This window comes from Pinus tabuliformis, chromosome 3_2, assembly GCF_031772625.1.
Source record: "Pinus tabuliformis cultivar Carrire ecotype Pingquan chromosome 3_2, CPIR1, whole genome shotgun sequence".
NCBI lineage: Eukaryota > Viridiplantae > Streptophyta > Pinopsida > Pinales > Pinaceae > Pinus > Pinus tabuliformis.
The window spans coordinates 727,369,601-727,392,546 of record NC_142302.1 but is presented as its reverse complement, the minus strand read 5'-3'; the positions used below and the strand labels follow the sequence as shown (position 1 = coordinate 727,392,546).

At 38.1% G+C, this 22,946-nt stretch overlaps 1 protein-coding gene and 1 long non-coding RNA gene across 2 annotated transcripts; one reads left to right on the top strand and one right to left on the bottom strand.

Moving 5' to 3' along the window:
* Positions 1 to 676: 676 nt before the first annotated feature.
* LOC149182678 (uncharacterized) lies at positions 677 to 1,705 on the bottom strand. The gene is made up of 2 exons (XM_089416930.1): positions 1,097 to 1,705; positions 677 to 921 (listed from the first exon to the last, which is right to left on the bottom strand). The coding sequence occupies exons 1-2, from the start codon at positions 1,703 to 1,705 to the stop codon at positions 691 to 693; spliced, it is 840 nt and encodes a 279-aa protein (XP_089273056.1). The 3' UTR covers positions 677 to 690.
* A 464-nt stretch (positions 1,706 to 2,169) lies between these two features.
* LOC149182677 (uncharacterized) lies at positions 2,170 to 2,884 on the top strand. The gene is made up of 2 exons (XR_016257154.1): positions 2,170 to 2,306; positions 2,479 to 2,884. It is a non-coding gene; the product is annotated as an uncharacterized LOC149182677 (long non-coding RNA).
* Positions 2,885 to 22,946: the final 20,062 nt, after the last annotated feature.

The following is a 22,946-nucleotide window of genomic DNA, read 5'->3' as shown; positions in this document are numbered from 1 at the left end:
TTTTCTTCTCTGTCCTTGGCTCTCTTGATAAATATTTCAACTTCAACTTCAAGACAAGCCTTACCTTCTTTGATTTCACTCACTGATTCCACTTGTACATTTTGTTCAGCTTCCTTGATTTTAGAAAAAGCGGCTGCTTTCTCTGCTTCAAGATCCTCTAATTTCTGTCGCAGAGTCTTAAAATCAAGTGGACATTGATTCCCATTCTTTGTCAAATGTTCCCCATCTGTTTGAGATATCTGGGGTTTCTCTTCCAACAAACCAGTTGCTTTTTCCAAGTCTTCAATGTAAGTCACTTTTGTCTCAGAATCACTGGCAACTGCAAGTGTACCTTTCTGTTCAATGGAATCATGAAGATTCTGCTGTGTAATTTCCAGGGTTTTGCTTTGCAGCTGGGATCTCAAGTCATCCGAGGTATTTGCCATTTCTAATTTCTCCTGTTCCAAGTCATGAGCCATCTGTCTCAATTGCTCTTGTTCTACAAGTAGTGAAGCGGGGTTTTCAGCTTCTTCACCGCACGCATAAAGTTTTGATAACTGACCTTCCTTCTCAAGAAAATTACCCTTCAGAAGAAAACTAGACTCTTCCAGACTTGCACTTCTACTTTCCGTCAGATGGTCAAGCGCATCCACAAAGGACTCGTCCATGCTCATATTCCTGTTCTTGTCACCTTTGAAGTGATGTAGGGTATCAACATGCACTTCTACTTTCCGTCAGATGGTCAAGCGCATCCACAAAGGACTCGTCCATGCTCATATTCCTGTTCTTGTCACCTTTGAAGTGATGTAGGGTATCAACATGAGAAGGCTGTGAACTGCAATTTTTTAAAAATGCAACAGGTATATCCTCACTACACTGTCCAGCTCCCCGTAGCTCTCCATGTTCATCATTTTTCAAGTCCAGAACTGGAGACCTGACTTCCTGCAAAACCCTAACCAAAACAAGGTGAGCTTATAAATGAATAAAGACATCCTCAGTGCCCAATATATAAGAAAATCAAAATAGCAAACGAGTTTATTTCATCCCCTGCAGCAACTTTGTCCTCCAAATGAGCTTTTTGGCTCTCTTAAGAGCCTTTAGAAAAATTTAGATTTACCTGTTCTAATTCATTTGCATTATCAAACTCAAGAATTGCAAGCTCAACATCGGTGCTCTCCAGAGCGTGTACTTGCTCTTGCAATTTAGGATCTCTGTATGGCATGCTATCTTCATCTTTTCCCAATTCAGAAAGTGAATTCCCTATACCACTGTGTTCAGGTGCAAGATCTCTAACAGCATAAACACTAATTGATTCCCCTTGTAAGGAAGGAGAGTCCATATCATTGGTGAAGCTTGAAGGAGAACTATGTACGGCTACATAAGCTTCCAATCCCTGCTCTACCAGCACTTCTCTACCTTTGGAACCTTCCTCCTCTTCCCATGAAGCAGACACAATTGAACCATCAGGCCTAGAGGGACAACTGTCATCCCTGGAAAGACCATCAACTACCAAATTAATATTCTCTTCTCCCCCAGACTGATCAACCACCAAATTAATATTCTCTGCACCCCCACGCTGATCAACTACCAAATTAATATTCTGTGCACCCCCAGACTGATCAACTACCAAATTATTATTCTTTGCACCCCTAGACTGCTCTCCCATGGCAATTTCTGTCTCCACAGCACTACAGGACTTCAAATTATCACTGGTGTCTGATAACATTGGTAATACTATATCACCTGGCTCAGAATTGGGTGTCTTCCCTGGATCTGAAGCATTTTGCCCAGATAACACATCGTCCCCAATTTAATGTCCTGCCGAGGAATGCATAATCCACCGCTTGCAGCGCCGATAATGAATTCCTGCCTGCGTGAAAAGCCCAGCCCAATCTAATATCCTACCAAGGAATGCATAATCCACCGATTCCAGCGAACCCTTTCCTTGAGAATTCATGCCTTCTGCTACAAGTACTCAGACCCAGAGAAAATAATTAACGGAGAAAATTTTTCAAAACACAGTACGCCTCGTATCTGGTACGCCTATCTCAAACCCCTGATATTTCGAGAAGATGAAACTATTCGATGCCAAATGAAACGCCAAACCGTTTGGGCAACCCTTTTGAATCAACGATCAATGGCTGAAATTGTTGCAATCGTCTAACATATAATCGTGTGGCTTACAAGATGACAGGTAAGCAGAGAGGGGAGTTGATCTCAGAGGGAACGCCTTACGGCGTAAATATGGAAGACCTCCAAATCATTTGGAAAAGGAGGTGTTGCAGCAAAAGATATGGGTTGAATTTGTTGTTTGGATGGACTCTATGGTATGTAATCTTAGTTGGATTTCCAATATACTTTTAAACCATATTTTCATTTTATTTTTTAGTACTATTAGATATTATATCTTACCTCATTTTATGGTTAATATTGTATAACAAAAACATGCGTTGTGTTATGTAATTAATACTAACATGTAATATTGATTTTTTTTGTCAGAATGCTATAGGTAATGATTTCCAAGACGATGATCCAAATTATGTTCAACATATATCAGGAGATGATGAGGATGAGGATGAGGATGATGGTGGTGAAGGAGGAGATGATGATGATAGTTGCGGTGTTGGTGATGATGTGGATCAGAGTAATGAGGATGGTCAAGATGATCATGAGGATGATCTTGGTGGTGGTAGCTAGGCATGCACATGATTTTTTTTTTATGAAGAAATTATTGTGTAGAATGACATTGCTATGTTTAGAAGGGTGTTGTGAATTTACCCTATATCAATGAGACATTTTGATTTTGTAATCATACGATGAGTTTGATTTATGTATGTTGTTAATTTATCGTAGAATAACGATATTCATGAAATATTTTGATTTGTTAATCATATTTGAATTTTAATTGTTTTGATTAAAAATAATACTGATTTTATTAGTATTATGTTACTATTTTATACATGTTTTGAAAATTGTTAATGACACATTGTTATTTTTTTGGATGGATGTTGTCAATTTCTCTTAAATTTCTTTACAAATGATTTTGAATTGTGATATCTGCTTTAATAATATTTAGAAACTATCATATATTTCACTATGAATCTATAAAGGGGGTCATATATGTAAAGAAAAATATACTCTATATAAGAAGTCAAATGCGGATGTAACCATGGATGAAAAATTGAAAGTAAAATTGGATGTTAAACTAGGAATTAATACAAAATGCAAACAATTGACATACAAAGTGTTTTAAATTAGAAGTGAAAAATTGTGCAATAGTTGACACAAAGAAGGGAACAAAACATGGCATACAAAAGGATATCAAATTGGGCAAAAACAAGGACACATAAATGGGCACCAAATTAGATGCAAAAAAAGACAACAACTAGATGTAAAATAAGATGCAAAGTTGAGCGTTAAAAAGAAGCAAAAAACATTACAAATTAATATGACAAATGATGATGCAAATAATGGTGTAAATTTGGGATGCAAACTTGGGTGCAAACAAGGAAAAAAAAAAAGATGTAAGAAAAAACATAAAACAAGATGCAAAATGGGGCTGAAAAAAGGTGAAACCAAGGATGCCATATTGGATGTAAAAAATGATTCCTAATCACATGCAAATTTAGGCTCGAACTCAGACACAAAATTATATCCAAATGTGGACACAAAATGAGGCAAAAAAAGATGCAAATTTGGATGGTGAAAACGATGTAAAACTAGACACCAAAAAAATGCAAAATTGGATGAAAAAGTCGGTGTAAATAATGGTGCAACATTCGACACAAGTAGACACAAAAAAATGGTGCAAAAAGGGGCATAAAATAGCTTAAAATTGGATGCAAAACTTGGTGCAAAAACAAATACAAAAGTAAACGTAAAGAATGGCTCTAAATTGAATGTACCATTAGACACAAAATAAGATGCAAAGGTGGACACAACACATGACTCAACATAAGATGCAAATATAAATGCAAATTTGGATGCTCAAAATGATGTAACATTAGATGCAAGAGATGGTGTTAAAAATGATGCAAAATTGGATGAAACAAATGACGCAAAATATGGTGCAAAATGAGATGGGAAAAATGGAGACAAATCAAACGTAAATGTGGATGTAAAAAATGGTCCAAAAAAAGATGCAAAAATGGGCACAAAAATGGATGCAAAAATTGGTGCTAAATCAAATTCAACACATGGTGCAAAGATAGGCACCAAAGCTGGTGCAAAAATAGAAGCAAAAACTAGTGTAAGACTAGATACAAAACCTGGCGTAAGACTAGATGCAAAAACTGACACAAAATGGATGCATAAAAAGACGTTAAATTGGATTCAAAATATAGTGTAAACTTGATGCAAATGATGGTGCAAAAATGGAAGCAAAGAATGACACAAAATAGGAAGCAAAAGAGAATGAAAAATAGATGCAAAAAATGACACAAAACCTATCATAAAATAAGATGCAAATCTTGGTTCAAAATTTGACGCAAAAAATGATGCATAGTTTGGTGTAAAAAATGATGCAAAATCTAGCGTGAAAAAGGATGCAAAATCAGGTGCAAAAAAGGACGCTTTAAAAATTGTACAATAGAGCCAGATTTAGCACCAGGTTGCTCATCACAATTACAAAAAAAATGCACTAAAATCTGGCGCTAAATCTGGCGCAAATCGCTGGTTTTGTTGTAGTGACACATCAAAGCATTAGGACATCAGCCCATTGCTACATCACAGGCAGGCATATCGGCAATCACATATCACAGTCAACATATCAGGCATATCAACGATGGGAGGAGATCGAAACATCGGCAATCGGAGGATCGAAACTTCTAAAAGTGAAAACCATTAAAAAGCTACGATGTTGTTAAGAGTTCTGATAGAGTTAAAAGGCATCAGGGATGCTGATAAATAATTAACAAAGGATTTCATCGCAAAACCAAAGGTCGACAGGCCCTTTTCTCTCTCCTCTAGTAGGACATGTGGTGGCATATGATTGGCTCTAATAAGAACACATGGCAACATGTGATTGGCTCTGATAAGGACACATGGTAGCATGTTAGGTACCTATAATACTAGTGTAACCCCTTATTGTTATTAGTGCAACCCCCTTATTATATTGTTGTGCCTATGTAGTCCCCATATTGTTACTATTTGCCCCATAGAAACCCACTATTGTTATTGTTGTGCCCTTACATTATTATTTTTATGTTGGCTTTGATTATATTATGACCCCTTAGACTCCTATATATAGAAAGGAGGTATTGTCATTTGTATCATCCAAGAAGTGTTCATTTGTGTAATGTTAAGGAGGTTTCCCCCTCAAAGAGGCTGATTTCTAAGGTGTTGATGTATCTTTTATATATTTTTGTGAGCTGGTTTCATAACATTTGGTATCAGAGCTTTGGATTCTAGGGTTTCACTGCTCCAAATAGGTTATAGTGGCATGTTTTCTATAACTTTTTTTTCTGCGACATTTCCAAAGCTATAAAAAAACCCATTGGAGACGAAATCTTACTGAACCTCGGGTCTGAATTTCATACCTTTTCTTGCTATATTTTTAGAGATCTAATATGAGGAAGTTATGGTTTTTGCAAGCCCCAGAATTCCATCTCAAACAGGTCATCGTGGAATTTTCACTATAATTGTTTTTCTATGATGTTTCAGACTCTGAAATTAAAACCCATTTGAGCAGAAAACTTGGTGAAGATTGGCCCGAATTTCAGATCTTGGTTCTCTATTTTTTCAGAGATACAATCCAAGACATTTAGGGTTTCTGCAGGCTCATGAGTTACATCCCAAATAGGTGACCTTGCGAAAATCGTCATAACTTTCTCTCTGAGCATCATATTGAAATTTCATAAGAAGTTACATAAATAAGATGGACTATAGTTTTCTCTGCATCAGTTCCAGGTCATAAGGTTGAAACAGTGGCACATGCACTTAGTAAAAGTTCGCTCTATGGAACCAATCTATAATCAGGTCATCGTGGGAGATTTGACATTAATTTTCCTTGGAGAATCCAATCTTGATCAGACTTGCGGGGTTAGAAACAAGGAATCATAGGGCTACTGCAAGACGAAATTTTAGACCTTGGAGATCCGAAATTACAGATATACAATAGATTCAATATCAAGCTCCTAAAATCAATAAAAAGCGATATGAGGAAGTTTGATGGCAAGGATCTGGTAAATTGGATACTACAGATGGAGCAATATTTTGATATACATGGTGTACAACTGTTACAAAAGGTACATATTTCATCTTTATATTTAGAACCAAATCAATTGTTATGGTATAAAGGGATTTTCTCTTGGAAACCACTTGTCACTTGGTCAATTTTCACGGAGGAAATGATAACACATTATGAGGATACAAAGAGCAACACCTTCTTTAGTCAATTGATAAATCTCAAACAAAAGGGTTCAATGGCAGAGAACATTGAGGACTTTCAAAAATTGAATATAAGGGTAAATGATATTTTAGAGAAGCAGAGGATTGATGTCTTCATAGGGACTGTAAAAGATAACATCCAACATGAGGTTTTCCTTTCGGAACCTGATTCATTGGAGAAGAAATACAGGTTAGCAAGAAAGTGGAAAGAAAAATTATGGCAACAAGGAAGTCTACCTCTCACAACTATAAAGATGGAAGTGTTGTTTCTCCTAGCCTTCCACAACCTACAAGGTTGACACCACAACAATTGGAAGAAAAAAGAGCAAAAGGGCTCTCTTACAATTGTGATAACAAATACATTAAAGGTTATAAGTGTGTTGAGAAGAAATTATTTTACATAGATTGTAAAGAGGAGGAAGAAAATGATCAAGAAATGTCAAAAGAGAAGGATACTCACCAGGAAGAAACCCTAGAGAGGGAAGAAATGAATCCGACCATATCTCGTAATGCATTGGATGAAATTACCACTCCTCAAACTATAAAGATAGAAGGATATACCAAGAAGAAAAAGGTAATAGTGTTGATTGATTCGGGTAGTACCCATAATATTATTTATTGTAAGATAGACAAGGAATTGAATTTCTTCCTATATCCAGCACAAAAGTGTCAAGTAACAGTTGCAAGTGGAGGAACCATAAATTGCTCTAGAAAGTGCCATAATATCAAGCTATCCATGGAAGAATATGTATTGAATAGCCCAATGCTTTCCATTCCAATGGGTGGTGATCATGTTGTACTAAGAATCCAATGGCTACAATCCTTGGGTACAATAGCTTTTAATTTTCAAGAACTTTTCATGATTTTTTTTTTCAGAAGGAAAGGAAGTTGAATTAAGGGGCATCACATGGAACTAGGAAATATAATCAGCTCTAACGGAATGACAAAGCTTCTAAATAAATAACAATGAGGCGTAATTGCACAATTATGTTCGCTAGAGGTTCCCACATCGAAATCATCTATTTCTTCAGATCTCCAAAAAGTCTTGGAAAATCATTCCAAGGTATTTGAGATTTTGAAAGGCCTCCCACCTATTCATGATCATGATTATGCTATTCATTTGATTCCAGGAAGTTTCCTCCAAACATCAAACCTTACCTAATGGGAAGACACTTAAAGGTAAAAACAGATCATGATAGTCTTAAATACTTTTTAGAACAAATATTATCTTCAAAAGAACAACAAAAATGGGTCCCAAACATGTTGGATTATGACTTTGAAATCATCTACAGAAAAAGGGAGAAAAATGTTGTTGCAAGTGCACTCTCAAGAAATGATGAGGATGTGGAAGCTTTTTTTTGTGTCATTTCTATTATCCAACTAGATTGGATAAACAAAGTAAAGGATGAATGGAACAATGACAAAGAAGTGTGGGAACTCATTCAAAAGTTGTAGAAGATCCAAGTTCAAACAATATTGCCAGAATTTGATGAAGAAAAAAATCATATTGCAACCCGAAGCAGTCACAGAAGCAAGAAATCAGTAGCTACGAGATCGATCAATTTCAAAGTATCTCATCAAGTGGAAGAACTTACCCACTGAAGATTCCACATGGGAGGAAGAGAATTTTATACAGAAGCATTTATAACTACTCAAGCATTGAGGACACCACTTTCTGAAGGAGAGGGGCATGTTAGGTCCCTATACTACTAGTGTAATCCATTATTGTTATTAGTGCAACCCCCTAATTATATTGTTGTGCCCTTACATTACTATTGTTATGTTGGCTCTGATTATATTATGACCCCTTAGATTCCTATATATAGAAAGGAGGTATTGTCGTTTGTATCATCCAAGAATTGTTCATTTAAAGGAGGTTGCCCCCTCAAAGAGGTTGATTTCTAAGGCGTTGATCTATCTTTTCTATATTTTTGTGAGCTGGTTTCATAACACAGTGTCTGATTAGATCCAATAAGGTACAATGGAAGCTGATGCCCTCATGATGTGGAAGTACGACATGAAACGTGTCAGGCATATTGAACCATATTGGGTGGTCTAATGGGCCATATCTGGGTGACACGTGTCACCCCGAAGGAGTCGCCATGTAGCAGTGATGATGTCATATCGGAAGTCGACGACGAGAGGATTAGGATATCAGAACTTTATAACAGTTGGTACTTGAAATTTTTTTGATAAGAGGGCTCCGATATTGGGCTAGCACCACGGTCACAAACACTCAAAGATCTAAGGGTGTAGAATGAGGCTTAGCACCTAAGTGTTGTGGAGCATATTGGAGGTTGGAGATTTTAGAACTTTGCTTTAAATGAATTTTGGAGAAAGTTATGATATGTGAAGCTTCTAATGTTGTTGCCGCTGGGTTGTGGAGCCCAGAAAACCAAGGGCGCAAAGCAATAACATGAGGAGAAAGGCCCCCAACAAGGTGATAAAAGATGTAGCACCTAAGTGCTATACCGATAGCCACAAGCAACAGTCCTATGGTGGAGATGCGTTAAGGAGATAAGCAGAAGGGGATAAATGGAAATCAGAATATTGTAATAGCGTAACATCTATTAATAGAGTTATGAGATGTTTTGGCTCTGAAATTGCATTGTGGTGTAAAATCTCTAATATAGCAGCACAAAGGAGTATTGAAGGTTGGATGAGTTAGCAATTGAAGAGTAAGTGAGAGCAGAGGAGTTGGTCACTGGAATAAATGGTGAATGTCAAAGATCACTGGATCAAGGTAGCACAAACCACGATCTTCGGGAAAGAGTGTTGGATATGAATTGAGGCGATACAATCTATTCCTGTGGTCTGATGCACGTCTCAGTGAGTTAAGCGGATGAATGGGTTGGATACCATAGAAAAAATGTAGATTGGAAGAGTTCGTTCATGGAGTCATACGGATCAGCATAAAACTCTGAGATAAGGCAAAGAGGACAATGATCCATAGAGAAGCCAAGCCAAAGTACTGTGAAACCATTAATAGCACCAAGAGCCTTAGTGACAGGAGTGTTGTTCACATAGAGGATTGTGCCTAGTTGGAGTGTGTAGGTGGAATGGGAATTCATTCTCAGTATGGAGAAATTGTCAAGAGACCATTCTCATGCTTAATGCATTTGAAACAATAGTAGAATGGAAAATCCATGCTGAAGTACACTAAGGAAATGTGAATACAGGATAGGAGTGTGATCCAAATTTAAATAGGAATGAAAAAAATTATAGAGATAACCATAAACACATAGATGCAGCGGAAATAATACTTCATTTCATTAATGTAAAAATACTGAAATATGCTTACAAACAGAAATGGGAATAAACCAACTAGGGCGATGGTAGCTTATATCTGAGAATATATGTGGCGACTACATGCCTCTAAACTACCTTTAAATGAGGCTCAAGGGCCTTCTTATTATTGAACAGTAAGAGCAAACCCTAAACAACCAAAACCCTAACCCGAGGAGATGTAACACCAAGAGTTTATGGGCCCCATTGGGGTGAGTTCGACAACCAACTTCCTAGGGTCATGACTTGGTCATATTATCTCCATTTGGCACGCATGAGAACCCAGTGGAAAGATCTCTCTGAGGACTGCGACGGAAAGGATGATTTTAGACAAAAAATCACTGACGGTAGATTTCCAAAAAAACGTCGTTTAGGGCCTCAAAACAGCTTCGGAAGTTTAGGACCCGAAAAACTGCTAAAAATAGTAAACTATGCTACAATTAACGAAACTAAAAAACTAAAATAAGCAATGGTGGGAGTCCAAGTGGAATTTGTGGGTGGCCACCAATATCCACCTGGATCATTCCTCCCCCCTTAGGAAGAAATGGTCCCCATTGCATTGAATTCCTCCATGAGATGAGGAAAATTCTAGTGAACTTGGTCACTGGTGAGCCACTTGCCCTGGTGAAGGAGTTGACCTGCTTTGACAACTCGATACAGTTGCATATTCTGCTGGAAAGTGTGCTTGATCTGTGTGTCCATGATCTGATCAGTTGCAGCTTGTTCCATGCAATCTGGATTTAACTCTATGGGTGTGAGCTGTTCTACAATTTCGGATGTGTCTAGTAATGGTGGAAAGTATGGCCGAAGGCGGTCCACATTGAAAACTGGGTGCAAGCCAAGGAATGGGGGAATTATGAGCTCAAATGCATTGTCTCCCATAACCTTGGTAATGGTGTAAGGACCATATCAGAGTGGTCTGAGTTTCTGATGGGTTTCGATAAGGCGTTCCTTTTTCAAATGCAACCAAACATTGTCGCCCACCTGAAACTTGTGTGGCACCCAATGTTGATCATGTCGCTGCTTGTACTTGGCATTTTATTTCTCTAGAATGTCATGGACCTGTTGGCAAATATGTTGGATGTTCTCAATGAATTTGTTTGCCTAATCTGTTTTGGACTGGACATGAGACGAATCTGCGTGAGTAGCTGCAAATGGCATGGCCACATCAATGGGACATAGTGGCTGGAATCCTAAGCCCACCTGAAAAGGGTTGTGGCTAGTCGAGCTATGGAGAGCTCGGTTGTAGCTGTGCTGAAAATAGGGGAGGCTCTCGTCTCATGTGCGTGGATTCTTTGAGTTGTACATGCACAGAATGTGTACGATCATCCTGTTGACAACCTCTGTCTGGCCATTAGTTTAAGGATGGAAGGTTGTGGACTTAGTGAGTTTGGTGTCCAACATCAACCAGAGACTGGACCAAAATGTACTAAGGAACCCGCTGTCCTGATCTAAGATGATAGATTGTGGGATCCCAAAGTGTACCCACACTTGTTCAAAGAAGAGTCTAGCAATGGCTTCGGTTGTGATATTCTTCTTGTAGGCTGCCATAATGGCCATCTTCGAGAACCTGTTGACGACCACAAAAACACATTCATTTCCATGCTTAGTGGAAGGAAGGCTTGACATGTAATCCATGGAGATGGATTCCCAAGGTCGACTAGGGGTAGGAAGTGGGGTATAGTGGCCTTGCTTCTTGATGGTCAATTTGGCAATGGTGCAGGCAGTGCATGATTTGATGTACTTCCCGACATCTTGTCGAAGATTCGGCAAATAGAAATAATTCTGTAGTATTGCCACCATTTTCTCAACCCCGAAATGCCTAATCGCCCAACTGTGGTGTGCTTCCCAAATCATCTTGGCACGCTCTCTTGAAGGAACACAAAGGTGACCCAGGTGGGATAACAGGGCATCTTGGAGGTGAAAATCTAGAACATGTTGACCCTCCAAGAGTGTCTAGTATGTGTGGCCAAATTCTGGGTTGCTTTAGTAGAGAAGTGGCCAATCAGAAGTCTCGTTCCCACAAGAGTTGAGCATGGTGGTTAATTCCATGATCGGTGGTCGACTGAGGCAATCTGCAACATTATTGGTGCTGCCCTTCTTATACTTGATATTCAAATGGAACTGTTGTAGGTATGTGGACCACTTCTGATGGCGATCATTCTGAAATTTCCCCTGGGTCTGTATGAATTGCAGGGGTCGGTGGTCTGTTTGGATGGCTGTTTCCTTCCCGAAAATGTAATGCTTCCATTGTCGGCAAGCCTGCACAATGGAATAAATCTCTTTGTCATAAGTGGGATACTTCTGGACTATGTCTGAAAGTGTCTCACTGTGATATGCCACTAGATCACTGTGTTGAGTAAGGACTGCCCCAATAGCATAGTTAGAGGCATCTGTCTCGACCTCAAATGGTTGTTGCAAGTCTAGTAATGCAAGAACTGGTGCCAAGAAGAGGTGATATTTCAACTCTGTTAATGCCTTCTGTTGAGATTTAGACCAAAAGAATTTTTCTTTTGCTCCTCCCTTGGTGACTTAACTTAAGGGCCAAGTGATATGAGAAAATCCCAACACGAACCTGTGGTAGAAGTTGGCAAGACCTAGACAGTTGCAGAGCTTTGTTAGAGTGGTTGGAGATGGCCAATCTCGAATGACTTGGATCTTGGCTGGATCCACATGCACCCCCTATTCATCAATAATGTATCCCAGATACTGAACCTGGGTCATGCCAAAAGTGCATTTCTCCAAATTGGCACATAGCTTGTGTTGCCGCAGTGTTTGGAGAACTTGTCAGATGTGGTGGAGGTTCTCTTCCCAACTTTGGTTGAAGATCAGGATGTCATCCAAGTATACCACTACAAATGAGTTGGTGAATGGCCGCAAGATGTCATCCATTAGCCTCATGAAGGTTGCAAGAGCATTCGTCAATCCGAAAGGCATAACTAACCATTCGAAAAGGCCCTCCTTAGCTATGAAGGCAGTCTTCTGCACATTGGAGGGTTTGATTGGTACCTGGTGATATCCTGACTTCAAATCGATCTTGCTGAAATATATTTCCCCGTTCAGTTGGTCTAGGAGGTCATCAATCCATGTGATGAGGTACCTATTACAGACAGTGATCTTGTTCATCACCCAATAGTCAATACAGAGTCTCCAAGTCCCATCCTTCTTCTGTACCAACACGATTGGGCTCCCATAGGGTGATGAAATCAGACGGATGTGACCTTTCTACAACAGCTCCTGAATTTGCCTCTTGATTTCATTGTTCTCTAGAACAGAGTGCCGATAGATTGGTCCATTGGGTAGCAGCACACCTGGGGTCAGATCGATGGAGTGCTTGACCTAACAGTGCAGAGGAACCCCTGCGGGGGAGGTGAAGATCTCCTTGTACTCCTCCACGACCTTGACCATCTATAGTTGTCATGTAGAGGGGCCCTGTCTCGAGGTTGTGGCCACCATCTTCTTCTTTCCTTGAGGGTCTATCCTTAGGAAAAAAAAATTCCTTGTTTTGGAAATGAGCTTACTACATTGTTTTGCAGTAACCAAAGAGATGGCGGTAGGCGGTGCTACCTTCGATATCCTGTACACCTTATTTCCCAAAGTAACAATAATAGCACAGGGCCTTGGTTCATACACATCATGTTGCTTCCACAAGTATGGTTGTCCTAATAAAACATCACAAACTTCAAGGGGAGCAATGTCACACAATACCTCATCTGTGAAGGGCTTGATGTTATATGGAAGGCGACAATGTTGGCCCATGCAAAGATCTCATCCTTGGTGAAGCCACCCGATGGTGTACAGTTGTGGATGCGCTGTGGTCGGTAAGCCCAGTTGCTTCACAACCTCTTCTGAAATGAGGTTCTTTTGGCTCCTGCTGTCGACAATGAACTGTAGCGGGGAGCCCTTTACCCACATCTGGGAGTGGAAGAGATGCTTCTCCTCCTCTGGATCTTCGGGTTCCTCCTTCTAGATCTTCGTGGTGGAAATGGTGGCATTGGGCTCTGCATTGATAATCTGCTTCCCTTTGTTATTCCCCTTGTCGGGTTTTGACTCAGAGTCAGAACATGCATTTGATTCTGAAACCTTTAGCTCAGACACTAGTGACTACCTGGCCTGACACTCACTTGTGTTGTGAGTGGAGCTCTTATGGAACTGACACCACTTTCTCGTGTAATTTTTCGGCTTCATGGCATTGCTATTTGCTTGCAACTTTGGTGGGTTGTCTTGGGTCGCCCTGCCTTGGCTTTGTCCTTTGTTCTGCGGTTTGGGGGAACCTTTCCCTTGCTTTAGATTCTTATAGCCAAAGTATCGCTTCTTCTGTTTAAACTTTTGCTCGACCTTGACAGCATATCAATATGTCGTTCCAAGCGAGGAGATGTTCAGGAATTCTATTTCTTCCTGGATGTACTTATGCAGGCAGCCACATTATTTGAGTACCAAATGCTGCTCTGAATCCTTGATACCCAACTTTATGCCAAGGGCATGGAAAATATTGGTAAACTCCAGCATGTCTTGGTCCCTTCCCTACTGCAGCATGGTCCACTTTATGTATTTATCCCCATAGCTTTCGACAAGGTAGTACTGCTCCTTGATGGCATCCCAAAATGAATTCCAAGTGGGTGCAGCTAAAAATAGTGAGCCTGTACTTTCATCCTTCTGCTCGCAGCAGGTTTCCCACTAGTCCTTGACGTGGGGGGTTGCTTTGAGAAGAGCGAAAATAATCTTTTCGTGACTAGAAAAATCATGAACAGAAAAACAAGCCTCTAACAGATTTAACCATTTATTGGCGGCATCTGCGTCTATCTGACCCTCGAAGATGGGGATTTCAAAATGAACATGTACCTTAAATGGTGTGGCGTTTCTAGAGTAACTGTTGGAAGCCGATGTGTTGCCTCTGGGTAGGCGCTGAAGGATCTGGGTAAAGTTGTCCATCATCGTGTTTCTTTTTCACTTGAGGACTTCTTCGAGCAAGATTTTGATAGGATCTCCTGCCCCCTCATCTTTCTTTTCATCTACCATGGGAGGCCATCGAGATTTGTGAGGCTGGTCTTGCAAAAGTTTGACCAGTTCAAGCCCTAACTACTTCTATCCCGACCTTTTTGGGGACATGCAAAGAAAAACAGAGAAAAAGAGTAGACCGTTTTGATACCACTGATCCGGATTTAAACAGGAACGCAAAAAATTACAGAGATAACCATAAACACAAAGATGTAGCGGAAATAATACTTCATTTCATTAATGTAAAAATACTGAAATATGCTTACAAACAGAAATGGAAATAAACTAGCTAGGGCAATGTTAGCTTATCTCTAAGAAGAGATGTGGTGGCTACATGCCTCTGAAGTGCCTTACAATGAGGCTCAAGGGCCTTTTTATTATTGAACAATAAGAGAAAACCCTAAACAACCAAAACCCTAACCCGAGGAGATGTAACACCAAGAGTTTATGGGCCCTATTGGGGTGAGTTGGACAACGAACTTCATGAGGTCATGACTTGGTCATATTATCTCCATTTGATGCACATGAGAACTTGTTGGAAATATCTCTCCAAGGACTACGATGAAAAAGATGATTTTAAACAAAAAATCGCTGATGATGGATTTCCAAAAAAACATCGTTTAGGGCCTCAAAACGGCTCTGGAAGTTTAGGACCCGAAAAACTGCTAAAAATAGTAAATTGTGCTACAATTAAAGAAACTGAAAAACTGAAAGAAGCAATGGTGGGAGTCCCGTGGAATTGGTGGGTGGCCACCAATATCCACCTGGATCAGAGTGTCAACATTAATTAGTGCGCAGTAGAGGAATAAAGCCCAAGAACTCAGATGAGAAAAGTGGGGGGAATCAACATAGTTTCCAATGAGCTAAGGAAAAAAATATGTTTTAGTGCACTATTGTGAAAGGCTGAGAGAGAGCTTGTGCTGTGAGAAAGGCCAAGAGTGCCTATGCATAGGTAAGAGACCCAGAGAGATGCACTGTGTGAGAAAGGCCAAAGTTACCTGCATTGCTATGAGAAAGGTCGAAGTTGCCTGTGTGCTGTGTGTAAGGTGAAAGTTTGTTGTTCTCTATGAGAAAGGATGAGGTTGTCTTTGTGATGTGTGAGCAATGTCGTAGTTGCTTGTGCTATTTGAGAAAGGTTATAGTTTCCTATGCTATATGAGAAAGGCCAAAAGAGCCTGTGCAAAGAGATAAGACTGAGAGTTGGGTGTGCATTGTGGAGAGAAAAAGGCCAAGAGCTAACTATATGCTGATGGATAGTATAGGAAAGAGAGTTTCATGGACTATGATGAGTGATTGTTGTTGAGAAGATCAGTGTGCTGCTATAGAGTGAGAAGAGTGAGAAAAAAACAAAGTTGAGATAAGGTAGAGTAGATGCCAATTACAGAGAATTCAACTCTTATTTTAGTGTGGGTTGGTGCTCGTATATAAGAATTTGGTGCTTCTATCTCTAGTGGGTGCTTTAGAAGGCCTGGGGGTTGGTGCCTCCTACAATTTGGTGCTCACATAAATCCCAGGAGCTGAAAATTGGTGTGTACAATAAATCCGTGAAGTTTGTGCTTCACATGGTGCTTCTGGTAAGATGGACAAGTATCTACAAAAGAGGGAGCTGGTGCTAGCAAACAAACAAAGGGAGTTCGTGCTTCTTGTGAGTGGGTGCTCACAAAATAGATTAATGTAATAGAGTAGGTGCTCTTATTTACATCAATAACAACAAGAAGCTTTGGTGGTTTTTTCCCGAAAGGGTTTCCACGTAAAACCTTGTGTCTCATGTGTATGATGCTCATGGTGTGTGCTTGATTGTTGATTTCATATTGTTGCTCATTATATGAATGGTTTCCAAGTTTGAATCAAAAAAGTAAATTGGCATAAAAAGTTAAAATTAGCCTTCATACTGATTCACCCCCCCTGAGTATTATCATTTGTTTCCAACATATTTGGTACAATTTCTAACCCAAAGTAATACTAAAAGAACGAGTTCTAGATGCATATATATCATAACACTTCCATAGGTATGGCTCACCTAATAAAACATCACAAACTTCCAAAGGGAAAACATCGCACAATACCTCATCTGCAAAGGGCTTGATGCTATAAGGCAGGTGACACTATTGGCTAACACAGAGATCTCACCCTTGGTGGAGCCACCCGATGGTGTATGGTTGTGGGTGTGGTGTTGTTGGCAGCTTTAATATCTTAGTGACCTCGACTGAGATCAGGTTCTTCTGGCTCTTGCTGTCAATAATGAACTGCATTGGTGAACCCTTTACCCACATCTGTGAGTAGAAGAGGTGCTCCCCCTCCTCTGGGTCCTCAGATTATACCTTTTGAAGCTTGGTGGTGGCTACCATTGTATTGGGTTCGACATTAATGATCTATGTTTCCTTATTATTTCTCTTGTTGGGTTTAGGCTTAGAGTCAAAGAATGCATCCATATTTGATTCTTTTATCTTTTCCATTAGCACCTTCTTCACACGACATTCATTCATGTTATGAGTATGAGTTTTATGGAACTCACACCACTTGCTAGTGTCCTTCTTTTCCTTTCCATTATTATTGGCTTGATGATTCGAGGAGTTGTCCTGGGGGGTCGTGGATTGACTCTTCCCTTTGATTTACGGCTCGAGGGTTCATGTTCTCTACTTTGGTTTCATAGATCCAAAGTCTCGCTTCTTCTGCTTGAATTTCTACTCAATCTTGCGAACATATTGGTATGTTGTACCAAGTGAGGAGATGTCCAAGAAATCCATTTCCTCCTAAATGTATTTGTGCAAGAAAATGTGGTACTTGAGCACCAAATGTTTCTCAAAATATTTGATACCCAACTTTGTGCCCAAGGTATGGAAAAGATTTGTTAGCTCATGCACATCTTGATCCCTTTGTTGCCGCAACATAGTCCACTATATGTACTTTTCCTCCTAGCTCCCCACAAGGTAATATTGTTCCTTGATGGCGTCTCAGAAATAATTCCAAGTTGGTGCGGATGAAAATAGTGAGGGTTGTCTCTAATATCTCTATTCATAGTAGGTTTCCAACCAGTCCTTGACATAGGGGGAAGCTTTGATGAGAGCAAAAGTAATCTTTTCCCAATTGGAAAAATCATGAAATGAAAAATATCCTTCCAACAAATTAAACTATCTATCTATGGCGTCTACATCTATCGAGCCTTCAAATATTGAAATGTCAAAGTTTACTTGTACCTTGAAGGGAGTGGTGCCTCCAGAGTCACTTTCAGATGAAGATGTGTCGTCTGTGAGCATCTGCCGAAGGATCTAGGAAAGGTTATCCATCATTACGTTCCTATGTCGCTGGAGGGATTCTTTGAGAAATATTTTGAAAGGATCTCATACTACCTCATCTTTATTTCCTTCTAGCATGGGAGGTTGTTGGGGTTTGTGGGGCTGGTCTTGCAAAGGTTCAATTGGTTCGAGCCCTAACTCCTTATACCTTGACCTCACTGGGGACATGCAAAGAAAAATAGAAAAAGACCAGACCGCTATGATACCAATGATATGGAATTATACAAGAATGAAACAAAATATACACATAAAAATAAACGTAGAGATGCAATAGAAATAAATCTTCATTCCATTAATATCAAAGAACTTAAAGATGCTCACAAACAAAATGGAAATAAACTAGCTTGGGTGATGGTAGCTTATTTCTGAGAAGAGATGTGGCAACTAGATGCCTCTGAACTATGTTATGATGATTCTCAAGGGCATTTTTATTATTGAACAATAAAGGGAAACCTTAAACCACCAAAATGCTAACCCTAGGAGACATAACGCTAGAAGTTTATGGAACTCATTGGGGTTAGTTGGACATCCAACTTCCCACAGTCATAACTTGGTCATATGATCTTCATTTGGCACATACGATACCTCGTTAGAAATATATCTCCCATTACTACGAGATTTGTGGCATGGGCTTGTTGTGGGCCTAAAATGGATGTCGTTTAGTGGGTAAAAATAGCTTCGGAAGTTCATGATTCAAAAATTACTAAAAATAGTAAATGCTACTATAATCAACGAAGGTAATGAAATCGACTAGAGGTCTTGGTGGAATAGGTGGGTGGCCACCAATATCCACCTAAATCAAGGAAGTGGGCCATATATTGTTGCGGTTATTTTTTCTATGTTTGAATACTAATGATTATTTGGTTTATTACAAAGTTATATTTTATTGTAGGGAAATTAGTCTTAGATATGGTGGACATGTAATACCATAAGAAAGTCTGATGTCCATTGTAATGATAGAAAATGTGCTAAGAAATGGGGAACCTCATGATGAAAAATAGAGGTCCCTTTATAAAATAGATTAGGGCATAAAATTTGTATGGTGAAAGTTGAAAATATTTTTGATTAAAATTTTCATGATAATATCTCATGGTAATTACAAGTACTTGATATAGATGAGATGAAAAATTTGTTTAGAAAGGAGAATTGATGGCTACTGAGTTGGAAATTGTGGAAGAGTGGATACTATTAAGACGTGAGAACCTATTGATGGGAAAAAATGGCCATGTTCAACATTTAGAAAATCACCTGGTCACGGCCCTAATTAGACCCTTTTCATTTTGGGATGGTGATTTTGACTAGCATGTGGGCCTAGTTGCCACTGACTGAATTTCTCCAAAATTGGATACTTTCTAATATGATCTCCTAAATATGAATGCAATATAAGTTAATGTGTAGAAAACATGAAGAAATGTCTATCACTAATCCAAGACGAATTATCTTAATCTATCTCAATTATGATAGTGAACAGTCCCAATGTTAACCAAGACAAAAGTAATTGGACTGGAATTGAATCTAAAATGAAAGTAAACTAATAAATCAAAAAAGAAATTCATATTATTTAAAGTAGTTGAGCACACGAGCATATGTGGTTGTCTAATCAATAGTTATAGAGCCTCACATGCACATACTTAAATTTAAATAACAATGATTGAAATCATGATGTAATTGTACTATCACATCACAGAAATAGTTCATTCGATGCAACAAGAATTGGAGCCAAAATAAATATGTAATTGAACTGGTAAAAAATTATCAGTCAACACACACATGTTCACTTGAGTTCATCATTCATTTTTTATCTCCATCTGACCAACTATGATAAGATCACTTGATATCAATTTTAAATAAGCCTAATTTTCATAAAATTAACAATGCTAAATTAAATAATAAACAATTATCTTAAATGGAATATAAATTAGAATTGAATGGTATCTTTATTCGTAGGAAAGTATAAGCAGAAGTACTCATATTGATTACAAATAGATATTTCAAGGCTTTACACCAGTCTTCTAACTCTTACAATAGTGCACAATATTGGAATATGGCTCCAAGCCTCAGGGTATAATAAATTTCAAGGATAAACTATGACAACATAGGTTTTCTACTTGCCTAATATCATCCCTCTAATACAGTCCTACAAGTTCCAAATCTCATCCAAGAATTCCCTCAACAACAATGCAAATTATCCTCTATTATTTAGAAGTTGGAACCCTTTTCTCTTGTACATACATATATTATATAATCATACAATTTAATTCAAAAAAGAGGGATGTATCAAGATAATTCATGAAGATTTTCTTTTTATTTGTTCTAGGAGCTCAAACATCCAATTTTATCTTAGATATTTCAACTCACTAATATTGAGATCCTAGCTAGTGATGTCCTTCAAAACCTTCGAAAAAATATCAATAAAGTTATCATTAAACTAATATTAAAACTCAAAACAAAACCTATATCTAAAAAATTTGAAACAAATCCTTCTAAGAATAAACTAATTCAATTGAAAATAAGTCCTAAATCTGAGTCCAAACTGTTTTCTTTTGTGTCATTATTAACCAATAGATAATATTTTAATGTGGTAAAATCAATAACTCTATGCCTTGTTTCAAGTTTTTAAGAAGTGGAAGCAATATTTGACGGGAAAGGAAACCATTAGCCACATTGTTCACTAATCACTGGAGTATTTGCAAGCCTAGAGTAAGTTTCAAAAATCCATATGTTATAAGTTGATAGCATTTTTTACAGTAGTTTCATTTAGGCATCAAATATAATAAGGACAATAGTAATGAGTGGTATACATTATTTCAAGGCCACCCACATCTAATATTATAGGTTTGGGAACTCTTATGCACATGTAACCTTTTACTCCTGCTATGTATAACGAGGTATACATGGAAGATCAATACTTTAAATAGGCGCTTCAATGGCTTCAAAAGAAATTAAAATAAATAAATAATAAAATAAATAAATAAAAATAAAAATAAATAAATAAATGTGTATAACAAGGTTATAGCAAGGATAAAAATAATCTCCAGAATGGGTTGCTCTATAACTTAGACAAGCTTTTCATTCTTAAATGTGAAATATTATAGCTTATTAGGGAGGCTTTCACCTCTAAGGTTACAAGTCATTCTAGTGCTCGGAAGAGATTTCCAACTTACAGAGGTATGTATTTTAGTCCATAATGTAAGAATATGTCAATTTGAATGTTAGAAGTTTGTTACTTTGTTGTACTAGGAAGTCTAGCAATAGAAATCAATATTTATATGATCCCTTATCTATACTTACTCAATCTCGGGATAACATCTCCATCGATTTTATGGGTGATTTTTTGAAAAATTGGAAGGGACATGACTATCTGTTCATGGTAATTGGAAAGTTTAGCAATATACATCTCATTATGCCTTGTAAAAAGGACCATCAAAGGACAAAAAACCAACCAACATGTTCTTTGAATAGTTCTAGGTGCCTTTTGTGATGCTAAGGAGCATAATCTTAGATAGGGGTACTATTTTATTAGTTCCTTTTGCGCTACACTTTGGGAGAAAATGGAAACCAACTTAAAGAAATTTACAACTTTCTATCATCCACATATAGATGGGTAGAAAAAACTAGTCAACAAGACATTGCTTTAGCTTTTGAGGGTTTACAATAAGAAGCTTCCAAAGACATAGGATAAAAATATGATCTATATTAAACACTCTTATAATAAACATGGCCACACTTTACTTGTAAGTCATGTTTTGAAACTTTCTTTGTGTATATTCTTCCTTCATCCTTGGACATTGTATATGGACAACAAGGAGGAATAAGGAATGACATCACAAGAGAAGCATTAAAAGGAAAAAAAATTGTTGAAAATATTAGGTATATCCATATGCAAGTATAAGATACATAAGAAGTCATAGGAAAATTAGAAGGCTTGACATGATTAACACATAAATAGGAAAACATTCATAGTGGGAGACAAAGTTTGGTTGCATCTAAACAAAAAAAGGTTATAGGGTCTTGGTAATAAGATCAAGGTTTTGTAGTAATGTCCTTCTGAAGTATTAAATAAGGTGGAAGATAATGTGTATAGACTCAATCTACCCCTATATATGGATCAAGAAATTAAGAAGTAGGTCTTACCTACCACAGAGAACTTAGCACCAAAAGCTCAAGTAGAGTTGGTCGAGGATATGATTTTGCAAAAGAGTTTCAAAACTACTAGATAGAGGAAACATTGCCTCTCAAAAATAAGGTTTAAAGGACAACTTATAGGCAAGGAAAAATGGTACTCGAAGGAGAAGGCATACGAAAAGTCCTTCAATAAAAAAATTTGGGGAGAAAAATCATCAATAAATGGAGGGGTGTGATTTGGAATGGATAATTATATAATTTATCATCTATATTGTTATTTTTTTCACTATAAAAATTGTCAGAATTGGTTTGCGTGGTCCATTTTATTGGCAAGTCCGAATTTGGTGATTTGGGCTCCGAAACCTTCTATAAAATTTTGAAGAACTGAGTGACATTTTTTGGGGTCAAAACATAAGAATCATAGCCCACATCCCGTTCATGTTGTTATACACATTGAAAATTTTCAAATGGTTCAAAAATCACCTCAATTGGAGCTTTTATGCAGAAGTCATATCTCTTACAAGTTGACCAAAATTGTTGAGAAACACAGTACCGAGGGGATGCCATGTCCATCCCATTACTTGCATAAGTGGGGCTAGCCACATGTGGAATTTAAAGAATATTCTAGAGGCTCCAAAACCATAATATTAATTGAAGGTTGAGGCATGCAACACCCCTTACCCTATCCCTAGATGACTATTAAGCTATCATAATATTCGGGTACTAGGAAGAGAGAGGGTTCCAATGTTTTAACATTATACTTGTGCCATAATGGAGAAAATCATATAGGATTTGGATTTGAAAGAATGATAGAAAAAGTAGAAGATTTTGTAGCAACCACTCAAGTCACACTTCCAAAGATGACTTCATAACAAG